The sequence below is a fragment of the Pectinophora gossypiella genome, chromosome 11 (genome assembly GCF_024362695.1).
Source record: "Pectinophora gossypiella chromosome 11, ilPecGoss1.1, whole genome shotgun sequence".
In the NCBI taxonomy this organism is placed as follows: domain Eukaryota; kingdom Metazoa; phylum Arthropoda; class Insecta; order Lepidoptera; family Gelechiidae; genus Pectinophora; species Pectinophora gossypiella.
In genome coordinates this window covers 4,428,871-4,451,406 of record NC_065414.1, presented here as the reverse complement: position 1 = coordinate 4,451,406, position 22,536 = coordinate 4,428,871, and the positions used below count along the sequence as shown (strand labels likewise).

General features: G+C 38.8%; 1 protein-coding gene across 1 annotated transcript in view; it reads left to right on the top strand.

Moving 5' to 3' along the window:
* The window catches only part of LOC126370649 (furin-like protease 2), a 244,445-nt gene that overhangs the window by 131,602 nt on the left and 90,307 nt on the right, over positions 1–22,536 (top strand). The window contains exon 2 of the mRNA XM_050015609.1: positions 19,591–19,906. Coding sequence (XP_049871566.1) covers positions 19,727–19,906 — 180 coding nt within the window. The 5' untranslated portion in view covers positions 19,591–19,726. The remainder of the gene's footprint in view (positions 1–19,590; positions 19,907–22,536) is intronic.

Below are 22,536 nucleotides of genomic sequence, written 5' to 3'. Positions count from 1 at the left end.
CGCGACATAATTCCTAAGGGGACTACTGCAGTATCTGGTATGACGAATAGCACAAAATATTTTAGGTGTTTCTTTTTGTCCCTTTTCTTTATGGTAAGTATGTTTAATTATCGTTTTCACTTTCACTTTGAAGCACATATATTTCTTAATAGTGTCATTATTAGGTACCTACATTATGTACCTGGGGATCTATAAAGGCCACATTGAAACAATTCATCTAAAAAGGTAATATTGCAATTTGATCACATATAAAACTAAGTGCGCAATGTACTTTTTTAGATGAACTGTTTTAATATAGCCTTTTTAACCTCTCTGAACTTACTATCTATCAGTACGAATTTGCACATACTCTGCATTTAATGCGTATCGCTCTGAATTAGTAAGCATAAGTTGCGCGGGCTATTTATTTGTGTTTAACTTTAACATATACTTGTTTGCTCTATGAAGGCATATTCGGAACTGTACCCGGAATCCCGCGACTGTTTGTTGTGTGAAATTCATTAAACTCTAACACGAATTCTCACACAGAGGCTTGCAGTAGAACTGGTACCGCAATTAAAAGTTTACTTGGTGAATATACGCCAACGTTTTGATTTAAAGTTTGCGGTTCGGCCACTGCCGCGGTCCAAAAAGGACAAACCGATATATCTACATGAATATATACTGTTTCTTTTACATATTTTACTAGCAACATGCTTTTTTGTTATTTTGTTGTCTTTCAAAGCCGGCGAACGCGTTTTTAATCTCTTGTTCTGCATTTTTTTCTACAAAAAGAAGGAATTTATATCAATGCGAAGTTAACAGTGCGTTTTTTATTTAGCTATATACTATTTTTAAAACGGTTGAGCTTATTCAACAAGAATAACATAAACTCACGCACATAATGACTAATGTGGATGGGCACAAGACCACTTGTAGCCACATCTTCTTCTATGGTTTGGGTTGTGATGTAAGGTGTATTACCTACTTCGTCAACCCTGGTATCAGGTTTGTTATGGAGTCGCCAAAGGCCCCTGGCTCATGTAAAGGGTACTTACTTAAATCAGTAAGTAGTAACCCGGACTAACGGCTTAATGTGCCTTCCGAAGCACGGGTCATTTTCCTTACGGATAATCAGGTGATTAGTCTGCAATGTCTTAACCAAACCAGGGCTCACAAAGTGATTTAAGATGCTATTTTCAATCGTTTGTTATTTATTCACACGCAGAATTAAACCAAACAATTCTATCACCAAAATACATAATGTCGTTTCGCTTTGTCCCGCCAGCGTCAATGTTGTCGTTTCTAATAGTTACAAGGTTTGTTGCTATTAATAGCACATTGTTAGACAATGTGCGACATTCTGTCCTAGATACACGTGAATGGTACGAGCGTGGTAGGTCAGTTGAAAGTGCTCTTAATGTTAATGTGTATTGACTCTGAACCCTAAGGTCACGAAGTTGATCCCAGCTGTTTTAAAGATACAATTACTGTTTTTCTTTTAAAGCTTTTGTTATTTTTGTTGTGTGTTTGTGGAATTAAATTAATTTTGTATTGTATGTCCCACTGCTGGGCAAAGGCCTATCTTTTCTCTCTTCACTTTTCACGGTCTTGTGTGTTATTCTAGTAACGTAAAAGTCATCCCGATAGGCACCTAGGCTAAGAAGGAAAAAATGAGTGCCTATCAATCTAGAAATTACATTCTATAGAATGATTGACTATAAATTGAAACTGCTGACATTTCAGAGAATGTTTCGCGAAGATTCTCCTGCTTCTCTCCACGTAGATATTCCACTGAATACACAAGTTAATAAAGACCATTTTATAAGAGCTGTTTCTCGCAGAGAATCAACTAATCAAGTTGTAATGTACTCTACTACGTGCTTGTTTAACGACTTGCAATTATTAATAGGGCTCATGTTAATTTAGAATTCCTTTTGTGGCGCAGAACAAATGAAGTTGTGTTAGCATTCCGCATTTCAAAGTTGGTGGTGGACAGAGCTTCCATTCCATTAGTACGAGTAGGTACTGAAAGTTGTGATTATTTTTAATTAATGCTATGCAAGTGAGGAGGTAGAAGTTGGTTGCAACCGCGGGAGTTTTATTCCGCGAACCTGCTCCCGGTCAGTGCATGGCAACGATTGAAATTCTAACAGTACAGACACAAACTTAGGCCCGTAACACCTAATAAGGTGGCCAGGGTCATGAGTTCATAAACATAAGCTCACGATTATATCCGAATTGGGATAGTTAGAGGTACGATAAGCTGCAAAAGTCCAATCAGTTTCTTTCAAAGTAATAAATAAACTGGTGGCACTTAAGACCTTCCGGTTACATGTCGTCTCTGTAATAGACCAAAAACATAATATGTTTAAGTCCCAAATAAGTAATAGGGGACGTTGGCAACAGATTCGGCCCCTATTACTTATTTGGGACTTATTAACTAACACAATTGAAATAATCTATGATACAAACATTAATTCACACTCATAAAGTGGAATTCAGTGGTTACACAAGCCCAACAAAAAACAACCAACCAACCCGTAACACTACGATGGAAGTCTGTTACGATGTACCTAAGTAAGTGATTCAAATTATATCATAGAATAATTAAAACAATACAAATGCATCACTCATGAATGTTCGCTACTAATGAGTTTGTATGCGGTAAATGTACGTTTCATTTTCAAATATTCCGCTTATATCACTAACATGCATTTAACAATGTTATTACGGGAATAAGCGAAAATGTATTTAGATAATTATTTCTTGTATTTTATTCTATTTATAAAATAAAATGAGAAAGTAAAAACGTATACTGTTGAAATGCAAACAGCTGTTTGTCATTCCGAACATGACGTTAAGTCGACTAAGAGTATTATATCTCAGCGTTCGATCAGGTAATGACATAATAATTTAGTTACAACTGCTTAACTGAATATATAGGTGAAAAACTTGGTAATAAAATATATATTTACATTCCACTCAGATGTGTACAAAGCAATCTTCGCTAAATAACTAAACAGTTTGCAACTTTTCCATTGCTTACGGAGCTAGGTATCTCACTTTACGCTGCACTGCACGACTAATATCGCCAGCTAGAATGCACCAAGTTCTCTTAATCAGCGTCGCTGGATGCCTCTTAAACGGGGTGCCCTCTACTTAGCTCCGTAATCCCGGACAAAAAGTATTTTTAAATATTTGAAAACAAGAACGTCTAGAAAATGTTACCGTTGTTTCCAGATCTGCCTTACAAGAGAACGCAACAAAAAGAAAATAGCATTTCATTTCCTAGCTGTACGTCGAACTTAGAATGGATGTTAAAATAGTCTGTTTGCAGGTTTATTTCCGATCAGAGCTCTTCAGGGAAACTGCAAGGGTAAAAGTTACTTTGTACATCCTTTCTTTACTGTTTGCGTCAGACTTTAATGCTTAGAGAAATGCAAGCTTACCTAATAAGACAAAGATGCCTCAACATTCAACAAAGCTTATCTAGTTTATCTCGGATGAAAAACTGAGCTTTTCAAACAAAACAATTTGATATTTATTACTTAGACATGGAAGAAATAAAACTGGCAGAAGTATTTTTATTCAGCAGATTGCATGCTCAAAACTCTGATACTAAAAGTTTCACTCAATATAGCTGAGAACATTGCTGGTTGAAGTACAGTAAAGTTTTACGAAGCAACCGTAACAGACTTACTTGGCTTCATAACGCATGGTAACACTAGCGCCGATCGTACTAGGGTTTAGCGTAGACTCGACGGGCGGAACTTAGTCTAATATGTAATATTGTGCAAGTGTCACAATCCGAACAAGTTTTCACGCGATAGTCTCCGCTCGAACAATAATACCCGCCAGCCACTCGCCCGATATAAACTAAACTGCAGAACGCTTTAGACGGTTCTAGAACGGTAGTTGCACAAGTTAGTATTGAAATATGGCCCGATCATGTCGACCGATGTCAGAGCGGACGTTAAGTTGGGTGTTGGAAAGTTTCTGAAAGATCACCTTAGTTTCAGCAGTTGAGGTGATAATTTAAACAGTTTTGAAATTGAGAGGAAAAGGACTGCTTTAGCAGGCTACGGCCATGTTTCATGTTTGCCGTTAGAAATGATTACGCAAATATGGATATTTGTGCTTCCTGATTAAAAGTTGTATTCCGCTTGTGTCTACACGTGTGTTTAATTACGTTCGCCAAAACGGCGCGCGACAAGAAAAAATATTGTGCACATTTTCAGTGAGGAGGGCTTAATTGAAATAATATTCCTTTGTCCACGAGCCAAAGGAGATTGAGGGCGGGACGTGGAGCATTTTTGTTGTTTTTTCCTCTCCAGCAAATGAGAAATACTTTCCTCTTTGTGACATGCGACGCCCACTGTCCGCCGCGTGTGTACCTATGGAACAGAAAAAACACACGTTACCAACGCTAAGCTTGTCTGCAAACATAACTATTTTTGCTCAACATTTTTGTTAAACCCGTCCAGTCGTCGCTTATAAATTGAATACAAATTAATCTTATTAACCGAAACCAGAGATGCGGTCTAGTCTAACGTAATTGTGGAACCGTCTAGCCCGGTTTTAGGTTTATCACTATTAAGGGTACATTAAGCTGCGCCCACAGTCGTTGTCAAACGTTGAACTCGGTTTTAGCTATTAGTACATCATTAGACTTGCGGTACATTGTGCCTAGTATTATTAGCATTGCTTATTAACGTGCGTTAACGTGTGAGGTAAACGCTCCCTTTTATATGAATTTCGCCCCAGATAACATACATCTAGCAGTGTTGTTACGGTTGGACGAATATTAGCCTGAACTCTTGTAAAGTGACGTCAAATTTGAGATTAATCTGTGGTCACTTGCATTGTTCACTATTAGTTAGGCACGGTGCTCTATGGTGGGCTAATCTAGCGTAGTGGTGAAACGTTTTAGGCCGATATTAGCTCGATAAATTCGAGTCGCCAGAGTCACGTCCTGCGGCCAGTGAATATTGCGACAAATGGAACGCGCCCGGGCCGGCCGATGCTTTATTGCCACAGATAACGCTAGTGCAGAGGATTTGTGACGTCATATCTTTTATTAAAGTATCACGGGTTCAATAACTGACGCCGGACTATAAGACCGTGCTGCTAGCTTGGTTTAAAGTTTGCGTGATTTTAGTCAAAATGCACTATTGGAAGACGCTTTTAGTATTTTAATCTGGACAATAATTTCATCGAATAAAATCGACAGTAGGTAATATCGCACAGCACAATCACTTGCCTTTTTTGTCTAAACGTAGAGACGCTTTTAATATTCTTTCGTAAGATTTATTCGCTGCGAATACGCATTCCGTCACGTGGAATATTGCGATGGACGACAGGCGACCCGCGGATGGTTTATTGTTGGAGATAACATTAATGTTAAGGATATGACCTATGGTCCGGCCCGTCCATAATTTACGATGTTAACTACGGGCTTATTGACTCGCATTATGTTTGATCCCTATTTACGCTGACCGTTGATTTACGAATTCGTCCGGTCCCTTCGCCCCTTGTAGCGCCCAAATTGGCACGTTGAAATTATTTATCGACTCTAATTGCGAACGGCGTACGTGTTTGTGATAACGATTGGTGTTCGGTCAAAAATTAAAATCCGATCAAGGCGCTTTTCCACCGATTCGAGAGGCGATAAGAGAACCGGAAAATGTTGGAAATATTTCAAATATGTAAAGAGATCTCTCTCTCTATTTAAGAGCTGCGCTCTTGTCAGTGGAGTAACCGCCATTCCTCTCTTCTTCCCGCCAAAACCTTCACCTCCCGATACGACACGACCTGCACCTTCTCTTTTATTTGTTTCATAAATGTTATCCTAGGTCTACCCCTTCCTCTCTTCCCTTCAATTTTTCCTTCTATAATGTTTGTTATAAATGAATCGTGTCGTATCAGGTGGCCAATCATATTTCCTCTCCGGTTCTCTATAGTCTTCAAAAAAAAAAAGTAAAGAGATACAGAATGTAAAATTAAGAAAAGCTATAGAACAAGGAATAATACTACGTACAGAACGGCAACTCTTCGCTCCCCACCAGCGGCTGAGCCAGGTTTATCTCACCTACTCGGTCTTATTTTAGTCTATAATCGTATGGCGTCAGACATCACACACGCAGATGCGCGTGTACGATAACGTCAATGTAGTGTCTGTGTAGAACGAGGTGTTTTGTATGAAGTTTCCGGGGTGTGGAATAATATGAAAATTGTTTTTTTTTTATCTCGCTCTGCCCTTTCTGTTTAATATTCTAAAAGGATTGCACCTGATATTTATTTACATAATAAAATATACAAAATGATATAAAAAAGCAATATATTTCCGATGGGTATAGGGAGCGTCAGATAACTTGCAGCTTACTCTTGGTATTGACATAGTAGATTATGATGAACTGAACACGGTGTAGTTCGATACGTGATTTTTCAACAGAAAAGCCTTCTAGCTAATTAAAATCGTTTGAGTCGCCTCGCTCATTCCATCCTAGCCGATGGAAAAGCACCACAGTGATGAAGTAATTCAATTTGGATTTAGAAGTTCGATATACCCGTAATGTAATCTGGGTTCGTTAATTAACGTTTTTGATGGAGAGACTCTTTTATTTAAGTATTATGTAATGGTCTGCCTGTCTGTTTGAATATCCGAATATATACACACGTTTATTATTTCAAAATTATCCTCGTGCCCACCCCTTGAATGTAAATCGGCTTAACTTGTTTTTTTTTCCTATAATCCTCTTACATGAACCATAGGATTACTAAAAAATCTGATTATAAAGAAGCGATACTAAACGAATAATAAATACTTTTTATACTACGCCATACTAGTAATAAGGGAATTAAAGTAATCAAAATGAATCGACCTTTGGTTATAAATATGTAGTTTTTTTTATTTTGGTGTTAAACCATCGTTTTAAAAACAAAAAAAAAATGAAAATAAAAGTACTTTTATCTTTTACTTTTGACTTGAGTCCACGGGTGGTAGTAATAAACAATCTCAGCTTCGAGACTGCCCTCAAGATCGTGTCAATGTGACAGTTCTTATATAAAAACAGGGACTTGAGTATGATCTTGTGGACAGTCTCAGCTAAGATTAGTTTATTGTTATTAATACCACCCTAAATGAGCAATAGCTCGCATTGGTTGATACCAATACGTTTAGACTCGCTTCAGGTTAGGCCTCGCTTTAGATTAAAACAAATGACGACGTAGGTATAACACCGTTCACACAGAAACGTTTCCAATAAATAAGGCTTATCTTCAGACGAAATTGTTGTCTAGCTCGTATATCAAATAAAAAGTTAGGTATGTACCCAGCGACATGTGACCTTTGTGTAAAGTCCAAGCCGCGATGCAGTGGCTGCAACTTCTGACAAAAACTGTTCGTAGCCCGCATGATATTTAACCAAAATGTCCTAGAGGTATTGTTTGAGGTGACATTCTCCATTGTTTTATTATGCCTTTTAAATGTAAGGTAAAAATCTCTACAGATACAGGTTAAGCTACGTCAATAAAATTATGATTCTTAGTTATAATTTTAATTTTAGAAACATTTTTATTGAACATTATTTATTGTTTTTGTGTGTTGTGATAATTTTGGTAGTAACACGGGAAAAAAATGATAATTGTTATTATAACTCGATTTTCCAATTTCTTCTGAATTCAAATATAATAAGAATATCATTTGATAATGACCTCAAACGTACATAGAACTTGATAAAACCGGACAAAATAATTCGTTAAAGACGCGGCACTACTCGTAATGTAACACGCGACGGGAAGCCTGACTGAGGGAGTATTAAATTCATTTCGGCTGAAATGTGGTTTAGACACGTGCATGGGAATGATTTACGTAGGTTTGGTGGTTGGCGGTAAATATTTGGTGTATTCATGGGTGGTGCACGCGCGGCGAGTGGCATGTCGTGTGACGTCACAGTGGCGACGGCAGACGCCGGCTGACGCTGCGACGTCGCCACCCCGGCGTGCCTACACATAAATCCCATTCCAAAATTGAATTATGCCAACCCGGATTTTATATCTATTAGGAAAACGGTCCCCGACCGACGATTTAGACGCCGATAACTTTCTCATTTCCTTCGGGCAGCACGCGTTACTTAGATGGGTAAAACTCTCATCGTCATAGAACCGCTGCCCGTTTGAGGGTGTGACTGACTTTCAAATAAGCCATCAAACTTTTACCTGACACAAGATTTGTCAGTATATAGGCGCTATTTTATAACATTCGCACCCTCAATTTATGTGTGACATCTAAAATCATTGTCAAGGCACAAGTAATGTTATAAGTATTTATTCTCTAGCTATTTTTGATGTAGGTGTACCAAATAGATATTTTGTAATTAAGTATACTTGATGTATTAAAGCGCACCCGATCGTCGTGGAGATCCTTGGGGGAGGCCTTTGCCCAGCAGTGGGCGTCATACGGCTGATGATGATGATGTATTAAACAGTTTGATTTCACCTAGAAACCTAGTAAGTCAAGCGGCGTTGCCGATTGCTGAAGTTACTTGATTGCCTCTCTCTTCCTCGGGAAAACAGCCCTCTTAGAGAGTCGCTACTAAATAGCGGGAATGTTTTAATTAAAATAGTTTCGGTGCATAGGTGGAGCGGGCCGCTCGCGAGCGTAGGTAAACTTGATTAAACGGTGCGGATATGGCTTAATATTTTTGAAATAGCGCCGAGATACAAGTAGCTCCGCTGTGAATTTTAATGACGTTGTAAGTGCGGCGGGCGCGGGTGGCGCGGCAGTGTGGCGCGCGCGCCGAGTGTCTGGTTCAAGGCGCGGGCGCCGTGGCGATGCGACTCGCAGCGTCTAATCCGTAAGAGCTTCGGAACGTGTTTGTGTAAAGTTTTCCATTACATTAGAGAGCTGCTCGCTCGCAGCCTCCGGAACTAGAACAAATGGGCGGCAGCGCTCGGATATCGTAACTGCGACTGTTATTTTAACGGATGTAACTTTGGATAAATGTCAACTGTTCCCGAATTTACTGCCGCTACCAGCGACTCGGTTTTATTAGCTCGTTTTGCATACATTACACGAAGCGCACCGATACATGGTCGGACGTGAATCGCTTTAACAAGAATTTCTCTCGCTACACGATGGCTGAGCACTTAGGGCGACACGTTCCGCGATAGTTTCGCAAATAAAATATTCTTTAACTCGATAAGAACCATTCCAAGTTTAAAGAAAATTGGCTTCTGTATAGTTCGCGAGTGTGAGGTAACAACTTTTCCGCTGTCCAATTTACAGAGAATTTCTTCCCTATTTCCGTTGGCGAGAAGGTAAGAAATAGGATTTGCGGCGATCCCCCTCATTTCTTCTCCATTATGCTGGGTTTTGACTACCGTTATTCTCGGCTTTATTCAATGACTTTGATGATCTGGCGAACCTTTCAGTTTAAACGGAGCGTTAAAGTGTTATGGGGGAACCTTCGCCTTAATGTGATATTTAAAGCTGTTGAGTCCCTACCGCTGAAAGAGAAATGTAGTTATGCTATTTTTTATTAAAAATATTATTTATCGTTAGGTAATATTTTAAACGCAAATAAATCAGCTTTTTTAGCTTGTCAATTGAGACGTATAAACACGATTCCATTTTCCTAGAACTTCAATCAAATGCACTCGATGTTTCGATAAATCCGCATAGGCCAATAAACTACAACTACGAAATAGTATTTCGTTGTATAAATGATGTTTGGATCCCTTTTCACTGCCCTTCTGTTTCAACTATTTATTTTCACTTTTCTCACTTTTTTCACATATGGAACTCAAAGTTATAAGTTTATGTTTGTTTGTGCATACAACTTTATAACTTTACACCTAAACACATGTTTAAGCTTGTATCAAATGTGACAGCAAGTCATCATCATCATCACCATCTCCTTAGCACTGTCCTGTTTTTCACAGGGTCTGCTTACCTCACCTAAACAAATTCGATTTACATTGGTTTAGGCCTGTGCTGGGATTCGAACCTACGACCTCGAAGTGAGAGGCAAGCGTTCTATCAAGTGGGCTACCACGGTTCCAAAAAAAAAAACGTACAAGTCGTAAAAGTAAAATTTAGGTACCCTCAGCAATCAGTTTTTAGATCAGGTTGTCTTTCGACATAGGCATTCCCCAAGTTACTACAGGTAAGTATATGCACTTAAATATCCAAATACCACAACATTTTGATTTGCCTCGTGCCAAAATTTATTTTGACGTCCTACTGTACATTGCAAAAACATTGTTTTCGAGTTTTTCAATTAGCTTCTTGTTATTTACGGACGATGCTATTGTTCCCAGTCTCTCGAACGCTGTCTGTCGAGTTATATTTTTATAGTACCCCGTCTTGACGTCATCGATCCATTATGGCAGAGATAATAGACCGTCTAAGACATTATTGAAAGAGGATTCAACAAAGCTCTTTACAATAATGGACATGTCACGGAGCGTAATGAAGTGCATTCTATTGGAGCCGAAAGGTTATCAGATTTCTTATTCTTCACTAATCTAAGCTTAGCCTTTTCAACCGAGCGAGTTGGCAACGTTGCAAGTTTTAGCTATTGGTTTCTTTCGGAGTAAGTAAGCGGAAACTAAAGAAAGAGTTTTAACAGCTAATAGTACGATCGTTTGAGCTTAATTTTATGAGAAACTACATAATTTGGCTGCAGGGTCTGCATGACAACCATGCCGCGCGCGACGCAAATCATATCGAGGACTTCGACCAATAGCCGTTCGACGTCCATCGGTTATGCTATGAAACTGCCGATCAAAATCCACGTTTATGTTTGTTCTTTAAAGTAGGAAGAATAAAAAGCGACGTTGCCAGCGTTCTTTCCGAAGTGCAAGGAAAAGAATGCCAACGATTAATACTTTATGGCGCAATGTTTTAATGGCCCTCTCTTGACACAAATTAAGACAAAGCTCAGGCATTTGAGCATAATCACCGCAATTTGTGCAAGGATCACGTACATGGTTTATTTTTGGATCGTCGAGCTAATGTTCGACGTGATATTGGTGCGATATAGGCATTGTAATAATAAAGGTTAGTTTGGGGCACGAGAAGGTTGTGCCGTTGTTTGGTTTTGGGAAACTTAAGGGCTGATTAGGAAATAGGTACAAAGTATTTGTGTAACCGTGTTGAGCAGAACTTGGGTCAAGTGTACAGGGCGTCAAATCCTGTAGTACATTAGCCAAAGAATTTCAACTTCACAAATATCAGCCTTTCTTTACATAAAGAAAAGAGAGAAGATAATAGATAGATGGTAGGTAGTTTAAAAGTCTTTTTGTAATTATTTACTTTTTATTTTGGTGCAATAAAGTGTATTTGTATTGTAAGGAATACTAAATACTAATTCGGGTTTTAGTATACCTACAATAAAGAATCATCATCATCATCACCAGCCCATTAACGTCCCCACTGCTGGGGCACGGGCCTTCCCTATGGATGGACAGGGAGATCGGGCCTTAAACCACCACGCGGGCCCAGTGCGGATTGGTGGTTATTAACGACTGCTAATGCAGCCGGGACCAACGGCTTAACGTGCTTTCCGAAGCACGGTGGAGCTCGAGATAAAAACTTTTTTTTGTGGTCACCCATCCTATGACCGGCCTTTGCGAAATCAATATGAATTTAATTTGTAAAAGAATTTGCATTTGTCATATCGTATGTAAAACATTTTGCTTTCTGAAGATTACAGACCTATAGGTACCTCTAGAGGGGACATCAGTAGCGAGCCTTGACCTCAAGAGCCCATTGTACTTGTGTACTGCTCTTGAGATTTCCATCTCTACTTTTCAAAGTGCATGCCTTTATTTGATTTTATAAAAGATGTATTGCAGAGGTTTATGAGGTTGATATGCTGGGAGCTAATGGAAAGCATTTTACTCGTTCAGCTGTTTATCTTCCCGGGATGTTGTAAAAAACAAACGGAGGGACTGTGTTCTTTTCCCACAGGCGATGAATTGTCACCATGCGGTTCATCATATCCATCTTAGGACTTAGCACCAAAAATGGCTGCAAGTTAGTCTTTTAATTACTTATGGCTCTGCCCACTTCATGAGGGATTATGTAAAGTTATTTACTACAACAATTAACTTAGCCAACTTGCAAACGATTATGTAAATCGACAGGACAGATATTTTAGAGATATGGGATTGAAATGTCACCTTATAACATAATATAAGATACAAAGAGAAATAGAATGAGTACAATAGGCGGCCTTATTGCAAAGTAGCAATCTCTTCCAGGCAATTTTTATGTATAGGAGATGTTTATAGTGCAGCATTATATCAATTCCATACATTTTTATCACAGCCACTACAATCGTTTTTCAGCTTGGCTAACCGGCTGTCCTCAATATTATGCGCCAGCTACTTATGCGTGAACACCTACTTCCTTCAACAACACTCTTCTCTCTCTATATCCAACCCATCACTCAAGCATATATCCTAACTACGTCATGCTCTCATGACGTCATGGAGAGACCATCGATACGATCGCGCGGTGTCGAGGGCGATACAATGGACCCTCGAAGGGCCTCGATACGACCAGAGCACTCGGTTGATGGGCCACTTAGGATGCAGCCTCGTACGGTAGTCTGGTTCGAGATGTCATTCTGTTTAGTGCTGAATAGTTCCCATATAATGTTAATACGTCATTCCGTACTTATAATAGCGCAGGGTAATGCGCGCGCTTCTATGTGAATGAATCATAAAAAGTTTTAGTACTGTAGTGCACACATACATAAAAACACGCCTATTTCCCACCGGGGTAAGCAGAGACTATATAATGCCATTTGCTTCCATCCTGACACACTTCTCTTGCTTCCTCCACATTCATCAATCGTTTCATACACGCACGCCAGTTCAAAGTAGATCGTGCTGAAACTATTCTAAGAACATCTTCAATTTGGTCAATGCACGTTCTTCTAGGTCTCCCTCTGACAGCCCTACCACCAACCTAAAAAATAAATAGTAGTGAAAATTCAAATAAATATTACATTGAAAAATTCTGACGTTTAAAACAAGATTTTTTTTACAATGTAGTGAGTGAGTTATTTTATGCTGAATATTTCATCTCCGTGCTGTCCTTTTCGAGGTAGGTAGGTACAAAGTTTTCATGAATCCTTAAATATTCCGCCTAATCCAATGTTCTTTACGCTTTCTTTGCGAGATATTTATATTACATTATTATGTAATATTCATATTATTATTTATTTATTATGTAACAGCCTCCGTGGTCTAGTGGTTAGAGCGTTAGGCTCACGATCTGGAGGTCCGGGTTCGATTCCCGATGGGGACATTGTCGAAGTCACTTTGTGAGACTGTCCTTTGTTTGGTAAGGACTTTTCAGGCTTGAATCACCTGATTGTCCGAAAAAGTAAGATGATTCCGTGCTTCGGAGGACACGTTAAGCCGTTGGTACCGGCTATTAGCCGTAAAAACACCTCCAGCAACCTGCAGTGAAGCAGCGTGGTAGAGTATGCTCCATACTAGTGTTGCCGAAAAATCGATAGTTTTACTATCGATAGTTCGATCGAAAACTATCGATAGGGCACTATCGAGCGGCAACACTACTCCATACCCCCTCCGGTTGATTAAGAGGAGGCCTGTGCCCAGCAGTGGGACGTATATAGGCAGTTTATGTTTATGTATGTAATATTATATTATGCAATACAGTCTCACTGCAAATGACTTCAAAGTTTAAAATTATTTGTTAAGAAGAAAGATTATCTGGAATGTCGTTGAGTCAAGGGTTCTCTTCCTTTGAATGTTGAAGTCGTCCGCAGTTACGCGAGAATGCTCAGATCTTCCTTTAGCCGTACTACAGTGGGCGGATGACTAGATAAATAACACTCACTGGAGTTATTTTTAATTTTACACTTCACTGCAAAATTCCTTTATTTTAATTATCAAACAAATGGGATTTCATAGTAAACATTTTCTGTCTTAATGTAAATAGTAAATATAGGATACAGTAGGTAAGATGTACTTAATTCGTTTTATTTCAAGACGGTGTTTCGTACTCGTAGCAAGCAGCGAGGCGTAGCATCTCGTAGCGTCGTAGCACAATGGTCTACGTCGACCGCACGCCGCGTGCCGTAGCATAATAAGCTGTCTTAATAATACCCATTGTTTTTACCAGACCGCCTGCCGCTGCTCTATGTAGATAATCAAGTGGATTGTTAGGCCGGCGAAACAACAGGGAAAACTGAGAGATTTAAGCTAATCATAACCATAAAATGAATAATAATACTCTAACTCTATTTCTATTCTATTCTAACTCGAGCTTAGAGCAGGCTTGATTTAGCTCACTGTTTAGTCTGTTTTAACCGTAAGCCGTTAAAGAGTAAGGGAACGCGCACGGACTATCTGTCTCGTTCGCACGCATTGGGTAAGGATCAGATTGTTGTTTGGATTGTCCGGGCTATGTCATAAGCACAGAAAAATGTGTATGGACATAACTATACAATAAATTACAAATAAAATTAAACTCGTTAATGATATATTAATTAAAACTGATGTATAAATTGAATTTGACGCTAATTTAGGTATTCGTTTTTAGAAGCTAATAGAAATAAGCATTTTTTTTTTTCAAGCAAAGCCTAGTCTTATTCACGTATCTTTTATCAGCTTTTTTATTAAAGCCCATTGTGTGATAAATTGGATTTCAACCGAGCTTTGTGAAGATCCCTTTATTATAGGGTTCGGGGGTTATTGAACTGTTAGTGGGTTTCAGCAGATCATATTTCTAGCGAAATACTAAACCCATAATAATTACAGCCGACTACTATTACGCGATGTTTGCCACGTCACCGTTTGTTTGCCCCCGACCTGTTTGACTTGCCCTGTGTACTGTACTCGACTACCAAGACCAATTTACTTTGACCCTTGAGTTTCGGCGGCTCATCGTATTAGTGGCCGCGTTTGAGCGAGATTCGGGGAGATGCAGGGCCGCGGTAAGGCTGGTGGCATTAGTACTTGTGTTTCGCGGATGTTTTATTCATGCCGCGATGCTCGGCTGCTGCGAATAACCGGCTAATTATCGAGGTGTTCACTCGAGATTCCGACGCCCGAGTAATCTATCGACGGGAGTGCCACTCAACTTGTCAGGTTAATATTCCGAGTGCCACTGAAATAAGGCTTCTGTCTTTGTGTATTACTCAGAATTACTTATGTTAATTTAATATGTGCCTTATCTACATTGTTTAAAGCGTACATCGTGATCCTCGACGTTGTGTCGATGGTGCAGGCAGGTTTCATTTCACGTCGGATCATAACGGGATTATATTGTAGTTTGTTTGGCGCGTGCAATCGATCAAAGTGGGCTTATGTGAAAGTTTGCAACGTTAATGACGCGCTTTGTAAGAATATTTACTGAAAATAAATGTTTTCTTCTTGTATTTTGGCCGTAAATAAGTTGTTACATTCTACTATCAGAAGTCAGTCTTTTGTTTGCCTTGTTACCTATATTATTCCGATAAAATAACAATAAGTACAAAAATATCACTAGACGGTATTCCTCGTCTTGTGTTTATTTGGTCCTAACCCAGTTCAGAGGCCTCCCGGAATTTCCCTCCAAATGGTGAAATAAATTGTGATCGGCGGGCATAGGCAAACAAATGCATGTTTTCCTGTCTTCGTGTTATCCTCCTTTAATGTGCCTTATTTTGGTCGTTTTTGCGCCGCCGGCTAATGACACCCGCAAAGGAATTTCGACATTTGAAAACAATTTTATTTGTATATTATTTATTTATAATGTATTTTATTTTAAGTCGTGTATTGGGTAATACACAATGCTATTGCATAAAAATGCTTGCTTAAAGATTTCTCGAATTTTGGTTTTTCTGTAAAATTTAAGTTGGCATCAGACTACCCAAATTAAATATAATGTCAAATCAAATCAAATATACTAAAACCTCGTGAGTGAGTTTATGTAAAAGATTTTCTGATATAGTGATTCATTTATGAGAACCCTAAAGCACATATGGTATACGACCGACCTTGAAAATCAAATCATAGGTGATGTGGATGGTACTTGCTCTCCATCTATATTTCGTGACACCATACAATTTTGCAGTATCCTGGACTTTCTCTTTTCCTGGAACGGGACGCCCCGCCACGGGTTTCGACCCCGGATTTTTGCTCCTCTTATGCCTCCTCTTGCATTCTCCTCTTGCGGTACTAAGTACGCAAATTCCCGGAATCGAGCGAAGCAAATATGGCACACCAACAGAATCTTCTTGTTCAATTTATCAGCTTCGTGTATAAAAAACGCTTGCTTATCGGATGGAATTATCGAAAACCGCCACATAGGTTTGCCGTACTGAGAGATAGTGATCGTATCGTAAACCACGACGCGATACGCTGCGGATTTTGCCACAGGCTATATGTAGATCACAGATATAGATACTTTGATTTACTTTTGCAATTTTAAATAAACATACATCTACGTACGAGCAATATGCCTAACTTCAATAAGTCAATATGTTGCTCATTGATTGCAAATTTTAAGTGGCAAATTTTAACTTTCATTAGATGTAAGCTGTTCTATTTCTTTATTGTTTTTTATTTAAATATTATTTTATATTTCTTTGTATTAAGTATGATATGTATTATACTACGGGTCGTTACCTGAAATAAAGATTTTATTATTATTATTATTGCAACGAGATGAGAATGAGATTTATAATAAATACATATATTATTAATGTAAAGTTCATATTAATCAACAATAGCCCTGATGATGGGACGTTGCTTGGTTATCAACTTTCAATTAATAAATAGATCCTCAACCTTTTTTGAAATTGAATGACCGTGTTATGTATGTATTATAGACTGAATTTCCATATTAAACGCAATATATTACTGAATTTGCGATTTATTTAAAAAGCCTACTATAAATCTTGGTCTTATTTCTGTAAAAACAAGCGTTTTTCCTGAATCCCGAACGGAAGTTACGACCTCCCTTGACGGGATCCGTTTAATCCGTACCTACTACAAATTCAGCCACATTTTTCCCAAAGTTTTTGTCCCCGAAAATTTGTTTCTTTTTGTTTTATTGAATACATGGGGGTCGTTATTAAGTCGTAAATATTTCGTCCCCACACGGACCCGGCTAATGGAATTATCCCGGCGATAGCTTCGAATTAATTCGAGTTGGGGGACCTTTTAAACATTGTCGTCCCACTGTGGACCGCCGCGCGCCGGTTTAAACGCTAATGTCGCCCGCGTCGAGCTCAGGACACGTCCACGTGTTGTGGTCGCCTGACCTCTACCTTCTGTGACTAAATGGCAATAGGAGTGGAATGTGCTAAGTTACCAAGGCTAATTAAATACTAATAAAATTTATTCACTCAATAAAAAACATGACTCGTTGGTACTTGTCTTCCCGGGCATGTCGCAAAATTCGACAGAGGGATTATACCATTTCTAATATGGTGAACTAATGTTATGGGCGACAAGCTAATCTCTTTGTCACCATAAGAATAATAAGAATAAAATAAATTTATTGCCAATAACAAGGTTCATCATATCCATCTTAGGACTTCGTATTAACAGTGGCTGCCCACCCCATTAGGGATTACGGACGTGAGTTTATGAATGTATGTACAAGTTAATTGCACTTTTATTCCGTCGCCAAATGTCTCCACTTCCCACTAAAACTTCAAGAGACATATTTCGACAGAACGAAACAAAAGGCAATTGTTACTACCATCACGATATTGGATCGCTCCGAAGTCTTGGCTAAAAATAATTCAAAATTCTTATTTTGTGATACATTTTTCAATATATTTTGCGGCGTGTCAGGCACTATGGTTATACAACACTCGGTGACAAAGAATTGTGTCTACCAATATATCAATATTTTCCTCTAATTTTCCAATATTGGCCTCTTCTAGTCACATCATCCTAGCTGGCAGGCGCGTCATTTTAAAAGTTAATCTTTAAATGAATGTCTTATGACAAAGAGTGTCTACGGCGCTGTGCATATTTTGGCTCACGTGTGATATTTATTGGAGCGAGTTTCAAGCACCGTTTAGTCGATGTGGAATAAATAGGTCTTTTGGTCTTGTACTTAGAAATAAAAAATATATAATCACCACCTTTAGAAAACTCCCACAACATCTCATAATGTAATGAGTCCGTACTTACATCAGTAATTAGTAACCGGGACCAACGGGTTAGCGTATCTTCCGAAGTACGGATTTATATTATTTTTCGGACTAAGGTGGTTTCAGTCTGTAACACCACCGGGAATCAAACCCAGGAGCTCCGGATCGTAAGCGCAACGGTCAACCACTGGGTCACAGAGATTGCTACGACTAGTAAAACAACCTATTGGCACACCAGATACTTTTTAATCTCAATTTGTAAGAAACAAATTCTTGCGATTCACGGAAATCCGCTATTTGTGTTACTCTTTCATCCCGAGTGAAGTCAGAGCAGACAGGTACTTGTTTTCCACGCCATTTTATCTCCGTGAAATATAAAGCGCCAGGCACTACACACAAGTGTACTGTTACTACTATTTGGCCTCATGTTCACATAGTTCTCACGTACTTGTATGCACTTTAACATCTACGCCCCTTGCAACAAAATCACCGTACTCTAATTTCACCCTTAAATATCAGTTTATAGGCCATTCTCCAGTTACTTGGCGTACCTTCCAGATACTACGCAAGATATGACAGTCATATTCTTGTTAAACAGGATATTAAAATTATACGATTTCCTCCAATCTCAACGGCGTCGCATCAACGCTTTTAGTGTCTCTATCCCAGCGATATAGAGTAAAACAAGTCGTAACCCACCTGCACTATCGCAGTACTTAATATCCGAGATATATTGAAATATCTTAGAAGACTTTGCCGTCGTTATTCTTGAATAGCTTCAACTTGAGTTCGTGCTGACGTAACGTTCTGATATTTGTCTAGATATATTATATAATTCACTTCTTGCTCTTGTCGTCTGTAATGTTTCTCGTGCAGTATGCCGGCACCAAAATTGATCAAACAGCAGCCACTCGTGAAGGATAACCGACCGTCAATTTCATTCGAGTGTTCCCTTAAATATTCACAAGGATAACCAAAAATAAAAACTCTCAAAGCGTAACCGACGAACGACACAAAGAATTTAGTTCAAAGGTTTTACTTTCACTCGGAGCGGACGTCCGGATAAATTTCCCAAATAAAATTTCATAAATATTTTTGATATATTCACGGTCAGGCTTTTCATACTTTGCCCGCGTGGCTTATCTGGATTATCTCGGGATTCCCTCGGATTTTTTTTAACTTGTTCGCGTTTGTGCGTCCGCTTATTGCGTTTTATCCGGCGCGTGATTTGCCGAGCGCCCGCGCCGCAAATATGTTTATCGTGGCCCAAATTTCCTTTCATATTTATGGTGCTCGTTCGGACGTAAAAAATAAAGCTAAATAGCGCGCAGCCGCGGGAATTACACTTTATTAAATTTTAATATCCCCCAAGCGTCCTTTGTGTTCGAAAACGGTAGACGTTACAATTAGAAAGCTTTTTAATTAAGCCTTTCGTTGTTAAAATGGGGATTTAATTTGGTGTTTTTGGTTACAGGTATCGGGAGGTGGGATGACAGCGTGTTGAGTGGCATCGCGTCGCGGTATGGTGTTGTGTTTGTGTGCGTGCATCCGCGTGTGAGTATTGTGTGTCGCCGGCCGATGGTGGCAGCGTTGTAGTGTTAGCGTGAGTTATGGTGTGGTCATGGCGCTCGGTGGCGCTGGTGGCGACGGTGGCGGCGGTCGCGGTGCTGCACGCGGCGCACGCGCTGCCCGGCACGCTGTATCACAACCAATTCGCGGTGCACGTGCCCGCAGGAGCCGACCATGTCGACGACATCGCCAGGAGGCACGGTTTCGTCAATCATGGACAGGTACGTCGAAGGTTATTTCTGGCAACTTCCCAGCAAGTTAGTAAATCGAGAAAAGAAATAGAAAATAGCTTTTTTTCTCGATTGGTTACTGACTGTCAATTTTAATATATAAAATCTTTTGTAAGTTTATTATTTCAAAGACAGCGATTATGTACTAGGCTCTACCCGAATACTGAGAATATCTCTCAATAGAATCTAATTTGAGATATATTATGTATATTAGTCTCAGATAAATCAGTACTGATTTAAAATGCCGCCTAGATCACACACAGCTAGAAGGCACCTAGACATATAAGTTCAACCGCAGTCCCTTAGCCATCGACTTTTACATTTAGTTAGTTATAGTCCGGTGACTTAATTAAGAGTTGTTCATGTGTTCTAACATCAGACGTTAGGCTAAACTTAATCGATCTACATTACATAGCTCTTCGTTAGACCCAATTTAGGCCAGACAGAATGTGACCTAAAGAATAATTAACTATAATTTACGCGGCGAGCTGGAATATATAGTTACATTAGGACAATTTTCAAGGCTCTATGGCGAAGACGAAAGTCTCTAAAGGTTTATGCCTATATCTACAAAGTAATTCAGTTTATCACTTTGAGTCAAAAAGCTGCTTTTACAGTTGACATGTTTGTGAAAGTCGATTTTGTACGACATACAAGCATACGTAACACGGATTTAACTGCAGAGTTCAAAAAACTTATGGAATACCCAATATTATCTCTATTCTGACTTCTATCAAAAATAATATCATTTTACGACAAAGAGGTTCCAATATGCAAACATATCACTTACAATAAAATCATCGAATAATCGAACTATAGTTCCCAACAAGTATCGTTCAATAACTCTTCATCTACACTATTTAAACGAAATAAATGATGCGTGCAATGAAGAATAATTAGGTATAATTAGCAATTAATTTAGTTGTAACGAAAGTTGGCCGCGGTTGCGGTTTCCGCGGTGGCAACCCGCTCAGGTGAATCATTTTGTTAAATTACTTTGGTTTGCTCTGCTTGACTCCAGTTTTTCCTTTATCAATGATTCAGAAATATGATTCATATATATTAACAGCTATATAAGATATAGCAGGTATTGGAAGCTAGTTTTGCCATAGCAGGTAAGCGTGAAAAGATAACTTTTGGACTGAAAATAAACATAAACAGCCTATTCGTATATACTTCCCACTGCTGGGCACAGGCCTCCCCTCAATTAACCGAACAAAAATAATTTCAATTATATCTATGGACTCTTAAAATCATAACTCCGAATATCTCGGGGAAGTACATCTTCCTTCATCTATCGTGTGGGTTGTGAGGTGGATTACCAACCTCAACAACCCTGGTGTCAGGGTTATTAGTGAGCCGCCAAAGGCTCACTCTAACCCTGACACTAATAACTCTGACGTGACTCATGTAACGACTACTTACTTACATATCAGAAAGTAAACCAGGACCAACGGCTTAACGTACCTTCCGATGCACGGAAAAATACATTAATATTGGCCCCGATTCCTGCAGACACCGCCTAATTTTATTTAAAGTTATATCCGTCATTTTCATATCCGTCGAAAAGGAAAGGGACGGATGATTCACAGCTCTTAATTTTAGGAAGAATGAGTGAATGAATGAATAACCCGGGCGAATCAAAAGGTACGTCGCTGGTATGCAATCCGTTTGACGTGCTGTCTACTTAACTGTGTCGGGTTATTGACGGATGTAAAATTTTTAGACGGTTGGTTTAGATTTGTGCTTAAAATTGACGTGTGTTCCATAAATTTTATGCTTGTCGATTACCCGTCCCTTTCCTTTTCGGCGGATAAGAAAATGACAGATATAACTTAAAATAAAATTAGATGGTATTTACAGGAATTAGCACCAACTACTTGCATAATGCATTTTACTCTTTGAGTTTCGAGAAATTCAATATAAGTTATGTCTCGAAGTCTATTATTTTCAGTAGAATTCGATTTAATGTCAAGAGTATTCTAATTTAAATTGAAAATGTCATTAGGACTTTATATTATTATAAATAATAGTAGGTATTTAGTGAATGCCTCGTAATTCTTTTGCCTTATTGCACGATGTGTAAGCAGCTCTTAAAAAAGGCCGTGAAAACACGTTCGATGTTTTTCTGAAAAATACAACAAAGAATGAGAAGGCAGAAAAATATATTTTGTTTCGTAAGTAGTTAGTATAGTTTGCGATAAGTTAATACGCAGACCTAATATATTGTTTTAGCTTTAATTGTTATCCCTTTTAGTATTGCAACTAATATTTAAGAAAATGTTCTAAAATGTAAATAAACCTTTCTGTCTAGAATACATTCTTATTTTCTAGAAAGTGGCTCACTAATGCTCCTTGAATAAATTATTCTAAAGTCGATGAGTTCTAGAAATATCTTTGTTCTATTTTATCATGTGTAGAGTAGACCATCAGGTGTTAAGTATACGCCGAGAAAAGCGTCTCTTTTGAATTTAGGTCTTAATTTAGACCTCGTCTGGACTGTCCAATTAAGAGCTCCTGATTAATGACTGGGGCTCAACTTTGTTAAGACGAAATATCGGACTTTTGTTGAGCCTTCGCATTGTATAAGAACCCTTGATAATAAAGTCGAGTCTACCTTT